The 14,803-nt window shown below is 50.9% G+C and overlaps 2 protein-coding genes across 4 annotated transcripts in view; one reads left to right on the top strand and one right to left on the bottom strand.

The window, feature by feature from the left end:
* The window catches only part of CDK5R1 (cyclin dependent kinase 5 regulatory subunit 1), a 38,432-nt gene extending 35,376 nt beyond the window's left edge, over nt 1–3,056 (top strand). The window contains exon 2 of the mRNA XM_021066022.1: nt 3,040–3,056. The gene's annotated coding sequence lies outside the window, so the exon portion shown is untranslated. The remainder of the gene's footprint in view (nt 1–3,039) is intronic.
* MYO1D (myosin ID) overlaps nt 1–14,803 on the bottom strand; it is a 368,819-nt gene that overhangs the window by 30,073 nt on the left and 323,943 nt on the right. The window contains exon 22 of one of the 3 annotated variants that reach the window (XM_021067446.1): nt 2,792–3,497. The exons of 1 other annotated variant lie outside the window; for it this stretch is intronic. In XM_021067446.1, coding sequence (XP_020923105.1) covers nt 3,335–3,497 — 163 coding nt within the window. In that variant the 3' untranslated portion in view covers nt 2,792–3,334. Of the gene's footprint in view, nt 1–2,791; nt 3,498–14,803 lie in introns of those variants that run through there. One more of the 3 variants, XM_021067445.1, reaches the window with a different exon arrangement.

The following is a 14,803-nucleotide window of genomic DNA, read 5'->3' as shown; positions in this document are numbered from 1 at the left end:
CTGAGCAACAGGATGGTCAGAGGAGCACCTGAAAAGCAGTGGTCAGTCCCCGCTGCGAGAGATTCTGCTCAGTCCCCTGGATGTTGGTGTTTTAAAGCCCTGGGTGGTCTTCCCAGGTGCTGTGTCATTGCCGCACAGGAAAAAGCATCACCTTCCCAGGGAATGACCGGAAGAAGGTCTGCCTGCTTTGCCTTGGATAAAGTACTCTGGTCCCCTGGCTTGGTGGATGTCCGAGTTCCCCTGTATTTACAATTTAACTGATTAAGCTTTTTATTATGAGGAATTTCAGACATATACTAGAGAGAAGAATTACACAAGAATTTTTTTTCTTCATTTTTTTTTTAAGGCTGCACCTGCAGCATATGGAAACTTCCAGACTAGGGGTTGAATTGGAGCTGCAGCTGCTGGTCTACACCACTGCCATGGCCACACAGGATCCGAGCCACATCTGTAACCTACACCACAGCTCACGCCAACACTGGATCCTTAACCCACTGAGCCAAAAACGCAAACTCCCCGTATGGATTATTTAGAACTTTATAGCGGTACTTCATACAGGAAGGGCTGAGTCCCTGGAGGGTCATCAAGCTCACGAGAGGATGGAGGAGACGGGCATGCCCTGGGGCACCCTTGCTCACCCTTCGGACAGCACCCCCCTTCTCGTCCATCTCTCATCTCTTTAATCAGTAGATACACACCACGTCCTGACTGTGTGCTGGCCCCTGAAGACACAGCCCATATAAGACAAGTTTTGCTTCTGCCCTCACCGAGCTTGTAGTCTGGTGTGGAGATGACCATAAACTTGAACTACAGACTCATCATTGCTTATCCCTAATTCCAGGAAGAGCGATGAACGTAAAAAGGGGCAGAAGGCTTTGGAATCACGTGGTGGGGACCTAATTTAGTCTCATCTGCTCTTGGGAGAACTGGGGAACACTTTTCTGGAGAAAGTGGATATTAAATTTAATATCCTATTTTACTCTTAACGGCAAGTAACAGCACATGGCATAATAGTCACAGGTACCTGGGTATATAGAGGGAAGGTATGTTTCCTTCTGCCTCTATGCCCTGGCTTCTCATTCCCCTCCCTATAGGCAACCACAGCTCCACCTACCGTGCCTCAGTGCGGGCACTTCTCTGTATGATTATGGGCCATACACACATACACATACAGGTATAGTCACTGAGCAGGGGGGACGTCAAAGCTAAACCCCAGCCTTTAACCATCTTAAAGGCATACCTTACATTTCGGGTGTAGGAATGGCAGTGATAGGACCATGGTACGTTGTGGAAGCCAGATGATACCGGATAGCCACTGACTCATGACCACGGTAAGAGTAAGGCGGCTGGCTGTTAATCAGTGTTTCATCATTTAAATAGTAGGTGTGACTTCAGAACATGGAAGAAGTCATTGCAAAACATACTGTTACACCAAATGCCTGGCTACGTGTTGGATGTAGTTGGTGTCTAGAAAATGATTTTTGTTTTAAAATATAATTAGACCATGGTGGGCCTTTTTTATGGAGGGGCACAAGTCTGTTTTCTTTTTCTTTTTCTTTTCCTTTTTTTTTTTTTTTTTTCTTGGCCACAGCTTCCCAGGCCAGGGATCAACCTCTTGCCAGTTGAGACAACACCGAATCCTTAACCTGCTGTTCCACACAAGAGCCTCCTGCCTTTTTTTTTTTTTTTCCCCTCAAAGATGAGAGCATCATCTAGACCATGTGCCAATCTGACATTTTAAACCAGTGCCATTACAGCTGCTATGCTGCCCCAGGGCAAAGACAGATGACAGAAGGGTTAAGGGTTGGGGTCATTACTCTGGCCTAGGGCCCTTCATTACCAGCTTATGTGGATGTTAACAACAGCATAACCCCCCCCACCCCTCAATCAAGGGTGCAAGCCCCAGAAGCCTTGGTAATTCTGTTCTAGGAGCAGCAACCCCAATCTAGATGAACTCCTGTGGCTGTCCAGTTCTCTCAGGCCAGTCATTTCCATGACTATCACTCTGGGGGAGCAGCAGTGGGCAACCGGGGGCGCAGGGGCGCAGGGGTGGGGGGCAGGCAGTGATGGCCAGGCCTTTCACCTCAGGGCAACCACAGCAGGCTACAGCTAGGGAGAAGATAAGCCAAAGGGCAGCCATCCAGGTGGGGGAAGAAAAACAATTCCTATTGCCTTAATCCTCTTTTTAATAATAATCATAAAAAAGACCGGTTTCAAGTGAGGCATGATGGTCCCCAAGAATCACAAACGGGCCCCAGGCCTGTCTAGGCCTCAGGGTGAAGGGAGCGGCCCCTGTTTGATCCAGCACCTGCCGAGGGAGCAGAGCCCAGGGGCTTGCAACCTGCGGCCTGCAGCTCGGGGAAGGGCAGGTGTCGAGCGTGGGGCGGGCGACAAAGGACAGGGAGGAGGGGGAGGGGAGAAAGGATCGAAGGGGAAGCGGGGGGTGGGGTGGGGTGTGGGTGGGTGTGGGTGGGTGGGGGAGAGGGGGGAGGACGCGGGGATGGAGCGAGACAAAGGGAATCTGCAGCGCCCGGGTGGGCTGCGGCGGGGGAGGCGGCGCTGAGCCCAGGCAGCCGCTTTTAGCTCCGCCGCTCCCGCGGTTGCCATGGCAACGCGGGCATTAGCGATGCCATCTGACATTAAAATGCCGCCGCCGCCGGAGTGGGGCTGCTGGGGCGGGCGGGGGGAAAATGTGCGCTCACACTCACGCACGCCCACCGAGGGGCCGGGGCAGCGCGGGCCCCTTTTAGGCTCTAGTTTTATGCATCATTTATCGTGGCCCCCCTTCCAGTCCCGCCCTCCCTCCTTCCGGCTGTTTTTGTTTGTTTGTCTTTCTAGAGAAGGTGATGATTTGGGGCTTAGATCATCTGCTGGCATATTGATGAGCTCACTGGGTAGCTGAAAGGGAATGGGGCTCCGGCTTGGGGTGAGCTAAGGGTGTGTGACTAGTTGAAGACAAAAACATCAAGAAATGGACTCTTGGGGCAAACAGGCTTTTCTTTTTTCTTTTGCTTTCTTTCCCTTTTTCCCCCAAACCAGGGCTCGGCATTAGCCAGAAACAGTTAAAAGGAAAGGGAGGAGAAAGGGCTCCCCTGCAGACACGTGAAACAGGATTAGTGGAAACCCAGAAGACCAGCCCCGCGGGACCGTCCTGCTGCAGTCTGCCGCACGTGACAGCTTTCCTGCTCAGATTCCTGCTCCAGAAAAATCAATCCGTGCACCTTTTTTTTTCTGGTACTTGAAGCCCGACCCCGTGGTATTCTCTCTCAATCTATAGTTCAGCACCAACAGGGAAAAGCTCCTGAAACTGTACCCTGAGGGTGGGAGCTGGCCTTCAATCGCCTGTGCAGCTGCTGAGCCCACGGTGGGACTCAGGCAGGGGCGTCCCTTGCACGTTCCAGGCCACTGTGCACGGGTGAAATCTGTAGAGGGGACTTCCGGAGGCGGGCCTCCTGAATGCAACAGGGACCAGGATGGCACAGAGCCTCGAGGCCTCGCTGTGAAGGCAAACACAGACAGCGGGTGTGGTTGGGGAGTTTTTGAAAACTCAGCAAAGCGTGGGCAGGTAGATATGCCTTCTGACCCACCAGGTGAAGTCTCCCCTGTATGACACATCTCTCCCGGGCCTGGAGCATCATACTTGGTAAGAAAATAAAGACGGATGTTGATGAATAATAGGCGTGTGACAGGGTGGTGTGGGCTGGCAGGAGCTGGCTCCCAACTGCTCTGCTCTCAGCTGCCGGGGTGAGCTGTGGGATTCCCAGGAAGGAGAAGGCACCGTCGGACTGGAGCACCCTTTCCTGACCAACAGACCTGGGTCTGTCTATCTGGACGGGTGCTGTGTCCGTTGCAAGAGCCCTGTGTGCTTGGTGATGAGCTAGGAAGCCACTCTGCTATCCCAAAGTAGGAGAGGTGTCTTCTCAGCCAGGCCTTGCCACAACCGGGGACGGGAAAACCCCCAGTAAAAATGGGAAATGCAAACTGTGACTGTTCCCGCACCCCAGAATTCTGACCTAGCCTTAGTTGAAGAGGACTGGCCAATACACCTTCCTGGCAGGTGGAGACTAGGGAATAGAAGGAGGAAGATGCTGAGAACACACAGCAGGGAATTAGCCCCCTCTGCTCAACAAGGTCCAAGGACCACACACTGTCTTTCTTCCCTTTCTTTTCTTTCTCTGGCCACGCGTGTGTGCGGCATATGGAAGTTCCCAGGCCAGGGGTCGAAGCAGAGCTAAATCTGCAACCTACACCACAGCTCATGGCAATGCTGGATACTTAACCCCTTAAGGGAGGCCAGGGATTGCACTCACATCCTCATGGATACTAGTCAGGCTCATTACCGCTGAGCCACAGTGGGAACTCCACAGACCACACACAGTCTTTCAACAGACAGATGGAGAAGACCAAACCTTGATTCTGGAAGCTGAGCATTCTAGAACTGCGCCTTAAGACAGGCTTAAGGGACCTTGAGGGTTGCTTTAAGCAGGGAAACGTGTAAAACATTCTGGCCAGAAGGCTTCTCTTGATTTCTCCCAGGCCTCTCCCTTCGGGACAGATGGACCGTGCCTCCCCCTGGTGTTACAGCATCCTGACGGTGGAGAGGTTCTTCCAAACCATGACAACCAACCTACTCCTTAGAAACACACCAAAAATAGGGATGAGAGCGCCCAGGCGGTGCGCGTCGTCTCAGTATCTAAAATGAGTGTTCCGATGGTGACATGAGAGCGGTCCCCCTTTTGGAGGCCAGCTTTGTGCGCTACAGGCCCACAGATTCCCACACAGTCATGAACACGCTGGAAAGACCTCGGAGGAAGCTGAAGAGGACTTTTCACGGCCTCATAGAAGTTGCCCCTTGGCTTGACTGCCAGTGCTTCAAGGAATATTTAACAGATACGAGTGCGACGAATGCCCAACAGTTTCAAATGATTTGGGAAAACCTTAATTGGCTGAGACTTGGGCAGAGGTGGGGCAGGGAATTGCTTCTTGGTTCCCAGAACCCTAACCAGCCAACCCGGATGAAATACATCTTGGTTTCCCTGAATTATTTCACGTATTCATGCCTAATAAGATGTACATATGCTCCAGGAGCCAATGCTATTTTTATTCTGGAGTTAAAGGAAAAACTAAAAGTGAAAAAGATAATATCAGCTATATTCTCTTCCTGGGAGAGTCCCCCTGCCTCGCCATCCCGACTCCCGTGTCCCCTCTCGAGGCCTGATGTCTCTGAATTGTGAGCGGGAAGAACTGAGCTTAGGGTTAGAAAGTCTGGCCAAAAAGCAGGTCCCCCGTGAGTGATCAGAATGAAAGAATTCAGCCCCAAACCACCCTAATTTCTTGAAGGCCCGCTTAATTTTTGGATTTTTTTTCTTTAATTTTTTGTCTTTCTAGGGCCACACCCACAGCATATGGAAGTTCCCAGGCTAGGGGTGGAATAGGAGCTGCCCTGCCAGCCTACACCACAGCCACAGCCACACACGATCTGAGCCTCGTCTGCATCCTACACCACAGCTCATGGAATGCCGGATCCTTAACCCACTAAGTGAGGCCAGGGATTGAACCCGAGTTCTCATGGATACTAGTTGGGTTCGTTACCCCTGAGCCATGACGGGAACACCTTAGATGTTTCTTAAGATGAGTGAAAGCATGACAGGGCTCCGAGAGGGTACCGGGTGGACACGTTAAGCAGGTGAGACATGCGATTTCCTAAACAGACAGCAGAGTCCTGAGCGGCCGGGATACAGAGCAAGAACCAGGTGATGCTAAGATCGGGCACAAGGTGATGCTAAGTGAGAGGCTGGGATGACCGGGTACAAAGGGGACTGGGGCACAAGGCCAAGGGGCAGTGCAAGGACACTAACAACAGGGAGATTGAGGAAAAGCCAGAGCAGAGGCCGAGAGGTCCTGAAGCCAAGGCTGACTTATCCTGTGTTTGGGAGGAGGCTACACCACCCTGCTTGTCAGATCCTTAATCTCCGTGTCCCCAGCCTCTGCACAACAGTGCCGTCACACCACTCCCTTGCCTGCCTGTCGTGTGTAAGACTGAAGCCCAGACATGCAGAGGGCGGAGGGCAGAGGGCGGAGGGCAGAGGGCTTGCTCGTGGCAGGAAGAGAAGGAAGCGGGATGGTAGGACAGCAGGGGTGGGAGGGAAAAGAAAGGGGGGCATTCCGCACGGAACTGGACCTTCTTTAAACTCCGATGACCCGATACTCCTCAGCCATAAAAAAGAACAAAATCATGCCATTTGCAGCAACACGGATGGAACTAGAGACGCTCACACTAAGTGAAGTAGGTCAGAAAGAGAAAGACAAGTACCATTTGATATCACTTATATCTGGAATCTAATATATGGCACAAATAAACCTTTCCACAGAAAAGAAACCCATGGACTTGGAGAACAGACTTGTGGTTGGAGGGAGTGGGATGGACTGGGAATCCGGGTTAATAGCTGCAAACTATTGCCTTTGGAGTGGATAAGCAATGAGATCCTGCCGTATAGCACTGGGAACTCTTATCTAGTCCCTTGTGATGGAGCCTGATGGAGGAGCATGTGAGAAAAAGAATGTCTATATGTATGTGTGACTGGGTCACTTTGCTGTACAGGAGAAACTGACAGAACATGGTAAACCAACTACAATGGAAAAAATAAAAATCTTTAAAAAAAAAAAAACCAAAAAAACTCCAATGACCTCATTTTCTGGATAAGGAACTGGGCCCAAAGAGGTTGTGAACTGGGCAGGATCGCTTGGGTAGGTCGCGGCGGAAGTGAAACTGTCGCCCAGACCTCAGGTTTCTGACTCGGGTCCATTCATCTAGTAGCTGAGAGGAAGGGGTGGAAGGAGCAATTATCACCAATAACTTGAAAGGGCGAAATGCAAATGAAAACCAGAAAAAACGCTCCACAGGAAACTGAGAAGACTCTGAAAATCAGTCCATGTGGTCTCCGTGACAAGCTGATAGAACCCGAGGCAGCTGAGCGGCAGAGGGCTAGTTCTGCAGGGGGGACCGGCCAGGGCAAACCTGGACTGCTTCACTGCCAAGTCCTGGGGCATGGGGGCAACTCTCCAGAACTGTCTGGGCCTCAGTTTCCTCAATCATGAAATGGGGGTAACAGGAGTGTCACCCTCAATCTAGAATTTTGTGAAGGTCAAAAAACCATGATCCATGGCAAGAGCTTTCTTAGCACAAGGCCTGGAGCAAAAATACTTGATAAGTATTTGCTGATACCGTTATTATGATTACTATAGAGCTACCGGTGCCAGGGACGGTTTTGTGTTTCTTACTAGAAAAATTCAGTAAAAAATATTTATTGGTGGTTTCTCTGAATGGGAAAGCCATATCTCTTTTCTTTGGGGCTAAATGAGTCTATATAGGAGTTCCCCTCGTGGCTCAGTGTTAACAAACCCAACTAGTGTCCATGAGGATGTGGGTTCGATCCCTGGTCTTGCCCAGTGGGTTAAGGATCCAGTGTTGCCTTGAGCTGTGGTGTTGGTTGCAGATGCGGCTCAGATCCCGGGTTGCTGTGGCTGCGGTGGAGGCCGGCAGCTGTAGCTCCGATGGGACCCCTAGCCTGGGAACCTCCATATGCCCCAGGTGCGGCCCTAAAAACAAAACAACAAAAAAAGGGAGTAGACATACATGTATCTTCTAGAATTTCCCACCATAAAAAAAAAAATGCCTCCTTTCGCTTTCGTCTTTGGTGGAGCAGGCTTCCTTTCAGCGTCAAGTTACGCTTTCCTCCACTGGTGAGAAAGTCCCTCTCAGTTTCGCAACTAAAAAAAGGGCTGCTTCTTAGCAGAGTGGCACGAACTCTCCCCACGCTCCCGGGGCCAGGTGTAGGATGGAAACCAGGAGGGGATTCTTATCTCCACCTTTCATCACTTTTGTTTTCCTTGGGAAGTCACCTGGACTTGGATTTGAGCTGAGATCAGGAATTCTCAGTCTGAAAGGGTTCAGGTACCGCCGTTCGTGTTTTGCGATCTGTCAAACGGGTACCGTGGGGACCAACTGATTAATATGAATGGAGAACGAAGGGCGGGCTCGGGGGGGGGGGGTCCAGGAGCCGTCTCTTGGGTGCTGCTTCTCAGACCACTGATCCAGTGGCCCAGAGGTGAACCTCCTTTCTCTCCTCCCCTGCCCCATGTGGAGTCCTGGGGCGATCTCATTTAGAGGCCTGGCTCCTGAAGGGTTTTGCATTCCTGGTTATTTTTAGCCTCACTGAGTGGAACTGTTCAAACGCGGTGGCCACATGGCATGCAGCTGTGCAAAGCAGCTGCCGTGCTCTGATTTCTCATCCCTATTACTGGACATTTCTTGTTAGGTGATGTCTAAAATTCCCTGTATTTTTGGTTGCAGGTGATCTCAAGAGCTTTTTCACCCTGGAGTCTTAGGACATCAGATAACCTGCTCTAGGTTGGGGATGAATCCAGAACTGGAAAGGGAGACTGATTTCAGCTTTTGGGACTGCAACTGCTTTGCCCCGGAACTCTCAGGTCTGGGGCGAGGGACAGTGCGGCGGGCTCTGGTTGTGACGCTTCCTTAAGGCGCCCCCCCCCTCCAGCTTTCCAATTTGGGAAAGGGGGCCACTGTCTCGTGGGGTCTCAGGAAGAAAGCAGAGAAGATGAGGGAGCTTGCCTCCTCCACGGGACTGCAGCTAAAATGTACAAGAGGCTGTCAATTGCAAATGTACGACTCAGCTGGAGGCCGGGGAGAGCTGGGCTAGACCGCGTGCTTCCCCCTGCTGCTCCGTCTTCTCTGCCCCCATCCACGCTTACCTCCCTGTCTCTCCGTCATGCAGTGCTTAGTCTCTTGGTTCATCCACCTACACCCACCTGCCGTGACGCTTTGGCCTTTAGGCTTTTTGTACGTGCTTTTCCCACCTGCAAGGCTCTTGGTCCGTTTTCCATACTAACTTATTTGTCATTTGATTCTCAACATGAGCATCCCTTTTGGAAGTCTCTTCAAGACAGAGTTAACTGTCTCTTTGATGTGCTTAACACACTAGATGGTAATCGCCTGTTTAATAATCCAGCCTGCCCCCAATACACACACACACACACACACACACACACACACACACACACGACTGTAAGCCCCTGGGCCGTGGCACGGTCTGGTTTACTGTTTTTATTTATTTTTTTAAGATTTTTATTTTTTTCTATTTTAGTTGATTTACAATGCTCTGTTATGCTTTATGATTGTATCTCCACTTCCTGGCCCAGCACATAGTAGGTGCTCTGTATTTGCTAGATAATGTTTCAGACTCCCTAACAACGCCCTCTTTTTTACTTCCTCCTATATTCTTTATAATGTTTCTTTCTTTTCTTTCTTTCTTTTTTTTTTTTTTTTGCAGCACCCGTGGCATGAAGAAATTCCTGGGCCAGGCATCAAACCCAGCCACAGCTGCTACCCAGGCCATGGCAGTGACAATGCCTGATCCTTAATCCGCTCTGCAACCCTATATACTTTTTAGACCATCTCAAACGCCTTTTCCTCACATCAATTCTCTAAGCCTTCTATTGCCTCAGGGTATCTATTCTGATCAAGTCCTTTGTTGGTTCTGAGTTTGAAAAAAAAAAAATCTTCACTTGTGCATATAGGTATGAAAATGTGATGCTGTAGACGCCTGGACAGTGTCTGTGTCTAAGAGAAAAACATCAGAGGAAGCTGGGGCTGGGTATTTGGGAGGAGCTAGAGACTCTTCTTCTGGCTCCTGGTCATTCTCCTTCACGAAGCCGCCTTTTTTTGTGGGCTGCTGAGTCTGGACCCCTATTTTCAAGGCATAGTTCTTTCTTGACAAGGAGACAGCACAGGTTTTCAGCCAAGAAAAATCCTCCATTGATCATCTGGAACTGGTTTTCATTTCCTTTCAGGAGAATTCTTCCCACAGAGAGGACGTGTTCGGTTGCTTACTGTCCCCACAAAGGTCCCCTCTCCTCCCCACCCCTGACTTCTGCTCCGGGCAGATAGGGACCGATGCCAGGGACAGCAGCTATCGGCAGGGCCACACAAGCACCACCAGGGGCTTCTCTACGATGACTTTTCACAGGGCTCTTTTTCATCCTTTTATAATGAGTGTCTTTCCCCAGCCCTCGCCATCAAGTGGTATTTTTCTTTTTTTTAAGGTTTAAAGAAAAATGGAATAGAAAGAACAGAGAGCTCCCACGTATGTCTCACGCCACACCCCGTGGTTTCCCCCCTATGACTAACATCTTGCCTCGTGTGGTCCACTTGTTACAAGTGATGAACCAATACTGATACATGACTCTGCACTGAGGTCCACCGTTTACAAGGAACTCATTCCTTGTGTGGGCCCGTCTGTAGATTTTGCCCCCAATGTATAAAGTCAGGCATCCACCATTAGAAGAGTTTCACGGTCTGAAATATCCTCTGTGGGGTACCAGCCCCTGGCAAGCACTGACCTTTTCACCATCTACATAGCTTTGCTTCTTCCAGAATGTCACAGAGTTGGACGCATGACATTTCAGACTGGTTTCTTCTGCTTAAAAATATGGACTTGAGGGGCCTCCACGTCTTTTCAGGACTTGATAGCGCATTTCTTTTTTTTTTCTTATTTATTTATTTTACTTATTTTCTTTTCAGGGCTGCACCCTCGGCATATGGAAGTTCCCAGGCTAGGGGTCGAATTGGAGCTACAGCTGCCGGCTTATGCCACAGCGCCTGCAGCGCTGGACGCAGGCTGTGTCTGCGACCTACACCACAGCTCACGGCAACAACGAGGCCAGGGATTGAACCCGCATCCTCATGGATGCTAAGCCGGGTTCTTAACCGGCTGAGCCACAATGGGAACTCCCTAATTTTTTAAAGCATAGTGGATTCACAGTCGAGTGGTGTTTTAAGCAGCAGTATACATGGCGTTATGATGACAACACACCTCTCATGACAGCAACACAGTATTTGGCATAGGATTCAACTTTCTGCCTGAAAAAAGACCTCCGTCCAAACACAGGGCTTCAGAATGACACCAATGGCATCAGAAGCTGCACCTGGGGCTGCCAGAGCCACCCCGTAAACTGCGGAGATAACAGGCTGGCGGTGGCCACCCATGTGGGGAGGGCTCATGTGGCCGTCCGAGGGGTGTGGGCAAGATAGATGGTGACCGGGTGTCTAGTCTGTTGAGATACCGCTGGGCACTGTGGACTGGGGGCCCAGGATCTGCTTCCTGCCCTCACCGACTTGACATGGCCTCATTCTCGCGATGCCTGGCAGACAGGCAGAGGCAAGACATTCCCTGTGCCCATCCAATCTAAGCAAAAGCAAAACAACTCCAGCAGAACTGGCCTACGTGGATTTACCCAGTTTAAGGCTTGTGCCTGTCTTGCCCCATGGACCAGTGGCTTGGGGGAAGAAGGCGGTCTGATAGAGGAGCTGTTTCATGCCCTCTGCCCTCGGGAAGGCTGGCTGAAGAACACCAAGAAACCCGTGGCTACTGCAGGGAGCGGAAAGCACGCAGGTAGAAAGCACAGGGCAGTGCCTGGAAGCGGGGCTCCTGAGACTCAGGAAGATGGGGGGAAGGGAGCAAACGCTTCTGCAGAACGTGGGGTATGTGTGTGGGAATTGGGGGATGGGCAGCAGGGGAGGCTGAAGAACGGCCCCGCAAGAGAGAGTCACATCCCACTTCCTGGGACCCGCGGCTGTTACATTACACTGCAAAAGAGGACATCGCAGATGGGACCACCTGAGGCTCTTGAGATGGGGAGAGCATCCTGAGTTATCCTGGGGGAACCTGAATGCCCTCACTGGTGTCCTCATAAAAGGGAGGCTTGACAGACAGGAGCGAAGGTGATGTGATCGGGGGGCTGGGGGTGGGGGCAAAGCTTGGAGTGGCGAGGCCACAAATCGAGGGACGCCTGCAGCCCCAGAAGCTGGAGGAGGGCAAGAAGCGGCTTTTCCCTGACAGCCTCTGGACGGAGCTCAGTCCTGCCGAGCCTGTGACTTTGGGCCAGAATCACATCAGTGATGCTGATTGCGGACCACTGGCCTGAAGATCTGGGAGGAAACGGCTTTCTGTTGTTTCAGCCACCAAGGGCATGGGTATTTGTTACAGCGGCAACGAGAAACTAAGATACACGTTAGGGAGACGCGCCATTTGATGGGATTTCTGACTGTTCCAATGAGCATCAAGGGTGGGACAAATAAGAGAGAAGAACAAGCATTTCACAGTATTCTATTCACTGTGTGGAGCCAGGATCAAAATTCTGAGCCAACACACACACACACACACACACACACACACACACACACACACACTCACTCACTCACTCTCTCTCTCTCTCCTGGATTTGAATCAGCAACTACTCCCATTTGGCTTTGCAGTGTTAGGCTGTCTCTAGAGTAATTCATGGCAAATTGGAACAGGCAGCTGTGAGTTGAGAAAAAGAATTGTGAGACAGTACCCACCCCCCCGCCCCCCGCCGCCCTGCTTCGTCAGGGAGGGTCCCAGAAGGCATCACAGACTCGAGACAAGAGGGGAAGCAGAGGAAGGCGGGGAGAGGCTGCCCTTCCAGGCGGGAGCAGCCTGGAGGGTGTGAGAGGAATGTACCCCCCAGAATGAGGGAAGGGGGGAGGTTCCCTGCAGCTCTGAGAAGCCGCTGCCTCAGCAAGAACAAGGGGGAATGGAAGGCCTGACCCCCTTTCTGTTCTGCCTTATAACTTTCCCAGGGGTAAGCGTTATCCTCCTGGGTGGGTGATTTATCTTTAAAAAGAGGACTCCTGGGGCATCCAAAGGCTCGGTGCGCTGTGTAGATGCGGCCGGCACAGGTAGTGGTGGTGCTGCTCTGGGCAGTAGCATCTTTGGGCTCCTGCAGCATGTGGGGCAGCTGGTGGGGGGGAGGTGCCATTTAGATGAAGGAATGGCTTCAGGCTTAGGATGCTAGACCAGGGGGCACAGGAGATGAGAACTCCCCGAGGACAGAGAAGATCACAGTCTCCACGTGCTTCTAGAAGCTCTGCGGAGACAGGCTCCTCTCGCCGTGGAGGAGGCTGTGCTGACAGATGGACCAGTCTCCCTGTGGCTGGCCCCACAGCCTTGGGCTCCTGGCTGCATGGACAACTGAATGATAACCTCTTAAACCCTCGATTCATTACCAGTCAGTACCTCTTACTGGACAGACACACTACCTCTACACTGTTGACTCTCGGACACGTGCGCAGATCCAGTTGCACGTGGATTAGCCTCAAGAGTAAATAGTCTGAAGCCCCCTGAGGTTGGCACAACCCATGGATACAGAGGAACAAGGTATACGGACTATAAGTTAACACCCACCAGGATTTGACTGCTGGGAGGGCTGCACCCCTAACTCCTGTGATGGTCAAGGGCCAGCTGTAGATGGAACTGACCCGGTTCACCAGGGAGAAACAAATACAAAGATCCAAACTTAACAAAAACACGGGGGACAGAGAGCTTAGGGCAGTGAACTCAGGAGCAAGGAGCAGAGGAGCCGGAAGATCCATGTGCATCAAGCCCCCAGTTATGCTGCCTCCCTGCTCTTGGGCTTTAAGTCTTTTTGTCCATCTGTAAAATAGGTTTAATATAATAACACATGGCTCAGACGACGAACAAAATGAGATAATGTACGTGACAGCACTTCTGAAGCTGTAGTGATTTTTGTCTCAACACGGAAATGTACAGCACGAGGAAACAGAAAAATGCTACCCTGATGAGGTGTAGAAAAGAATACAGACTGTTAGTGTAATTCCCAGAAGATAATTTCATTGTGACTCATCAGGACACTCTGGGATGATAATGAGACATCACTCAAGAGAGACGAACACCTCGATAATGAGGACAGCCGGCACTGGTTTCCGTCAGCTCCTTTCTTTAAGTCCTCCGTCTTTACTCTGTGTATTTATTTATTGCCATTTTGAGGGCTGCACCCGCCGCACATGCAAGTTCCCAGGCTACGCCACAGCCACAGCAATGCCAGATCTGAACTGTGTCTGCGACCTACACCACAGCTCACGGCAAGGCCAGATCCTTAACCCGTTGAGCAAAGCCAGGAATCGAACCTGCATCCTCATGGATACTAGTAAGATTCATTCCCCTGAGCCACAATGGGAACTCCTGTCTTTAGTCCCTTTAGAGAACCAATCCACCCTGATGCCAGCCACAGGCAGTGCTGCCCATCTGAGAACCACACTGCCCAGCCACAGGGCTTGAGCCTGGGGTGGAGGTCATGTGACCCAGAGTGGACCAATCAGCGACGTTCCTTGGGATTCCTATATTTTGGATTAGGATTTTCTCTTTCCTTTAGGGTGCGATGCTGGCAGAACACCAGCCTGGAGCTGCCTATGGCCATGATTTCCCCTGGGTAGAAGCCTATCGTAGACAGAATGAGGCCAACACACAGAGTCTGGGGCGGGAGGAGCAAGAGAATCAAGTAGGGGAAGAAAAAAGGGTTTAGCTTCCAGTGCTTAAGCCCCCAGGGTCCTACAACTCTGGGAGTTCCTTCTAGGATATTCGATTTTGGGTTTAAAATGGGCTACTTCATCCAAAAGAGTTCTGATTTATAGAGTGCGCTTACTCTGCAATACTAAATCAACTGTGATGAAGGGCACATAAGAACATCGGTAGAAAGATGCTACAAAGGTTTTTCCTGGAAAAAAAAAAAAGGGATCAGCTCAGCATTTGGAGATATTAATCCCCAATTTTCTAAACCTGGCTCAGCACTAACAACCTCCTGCATTAATCAAACAAAAAGGCCATGTGCATGCGTTGTGATGAATCCCAGGAGAAGCATCCAGCAAGGGTCTGGCTGGATTATTCTAACACCTGATGGCATGACC

This window comes from Sus scrofa, chromosome 12 (genome assembly GCF_000003025.6).
Source record: "Sus scrofa isolate TJ Tabasco breed Duroc chromosome 12, Sscrofa11.1, whole genome shotgun sequence".
Lineage (NCBI taxonomy): Eukaryota > Metazoa > Chordata > Mammalia > Artiodactyla > Suidae > Sus > Sus scrofa.
The sequence above is the reverse complement of the archived record's forward strand: the minus strand, read 5'-3'. Positions and strand labels throughout refer to the sequence as shown.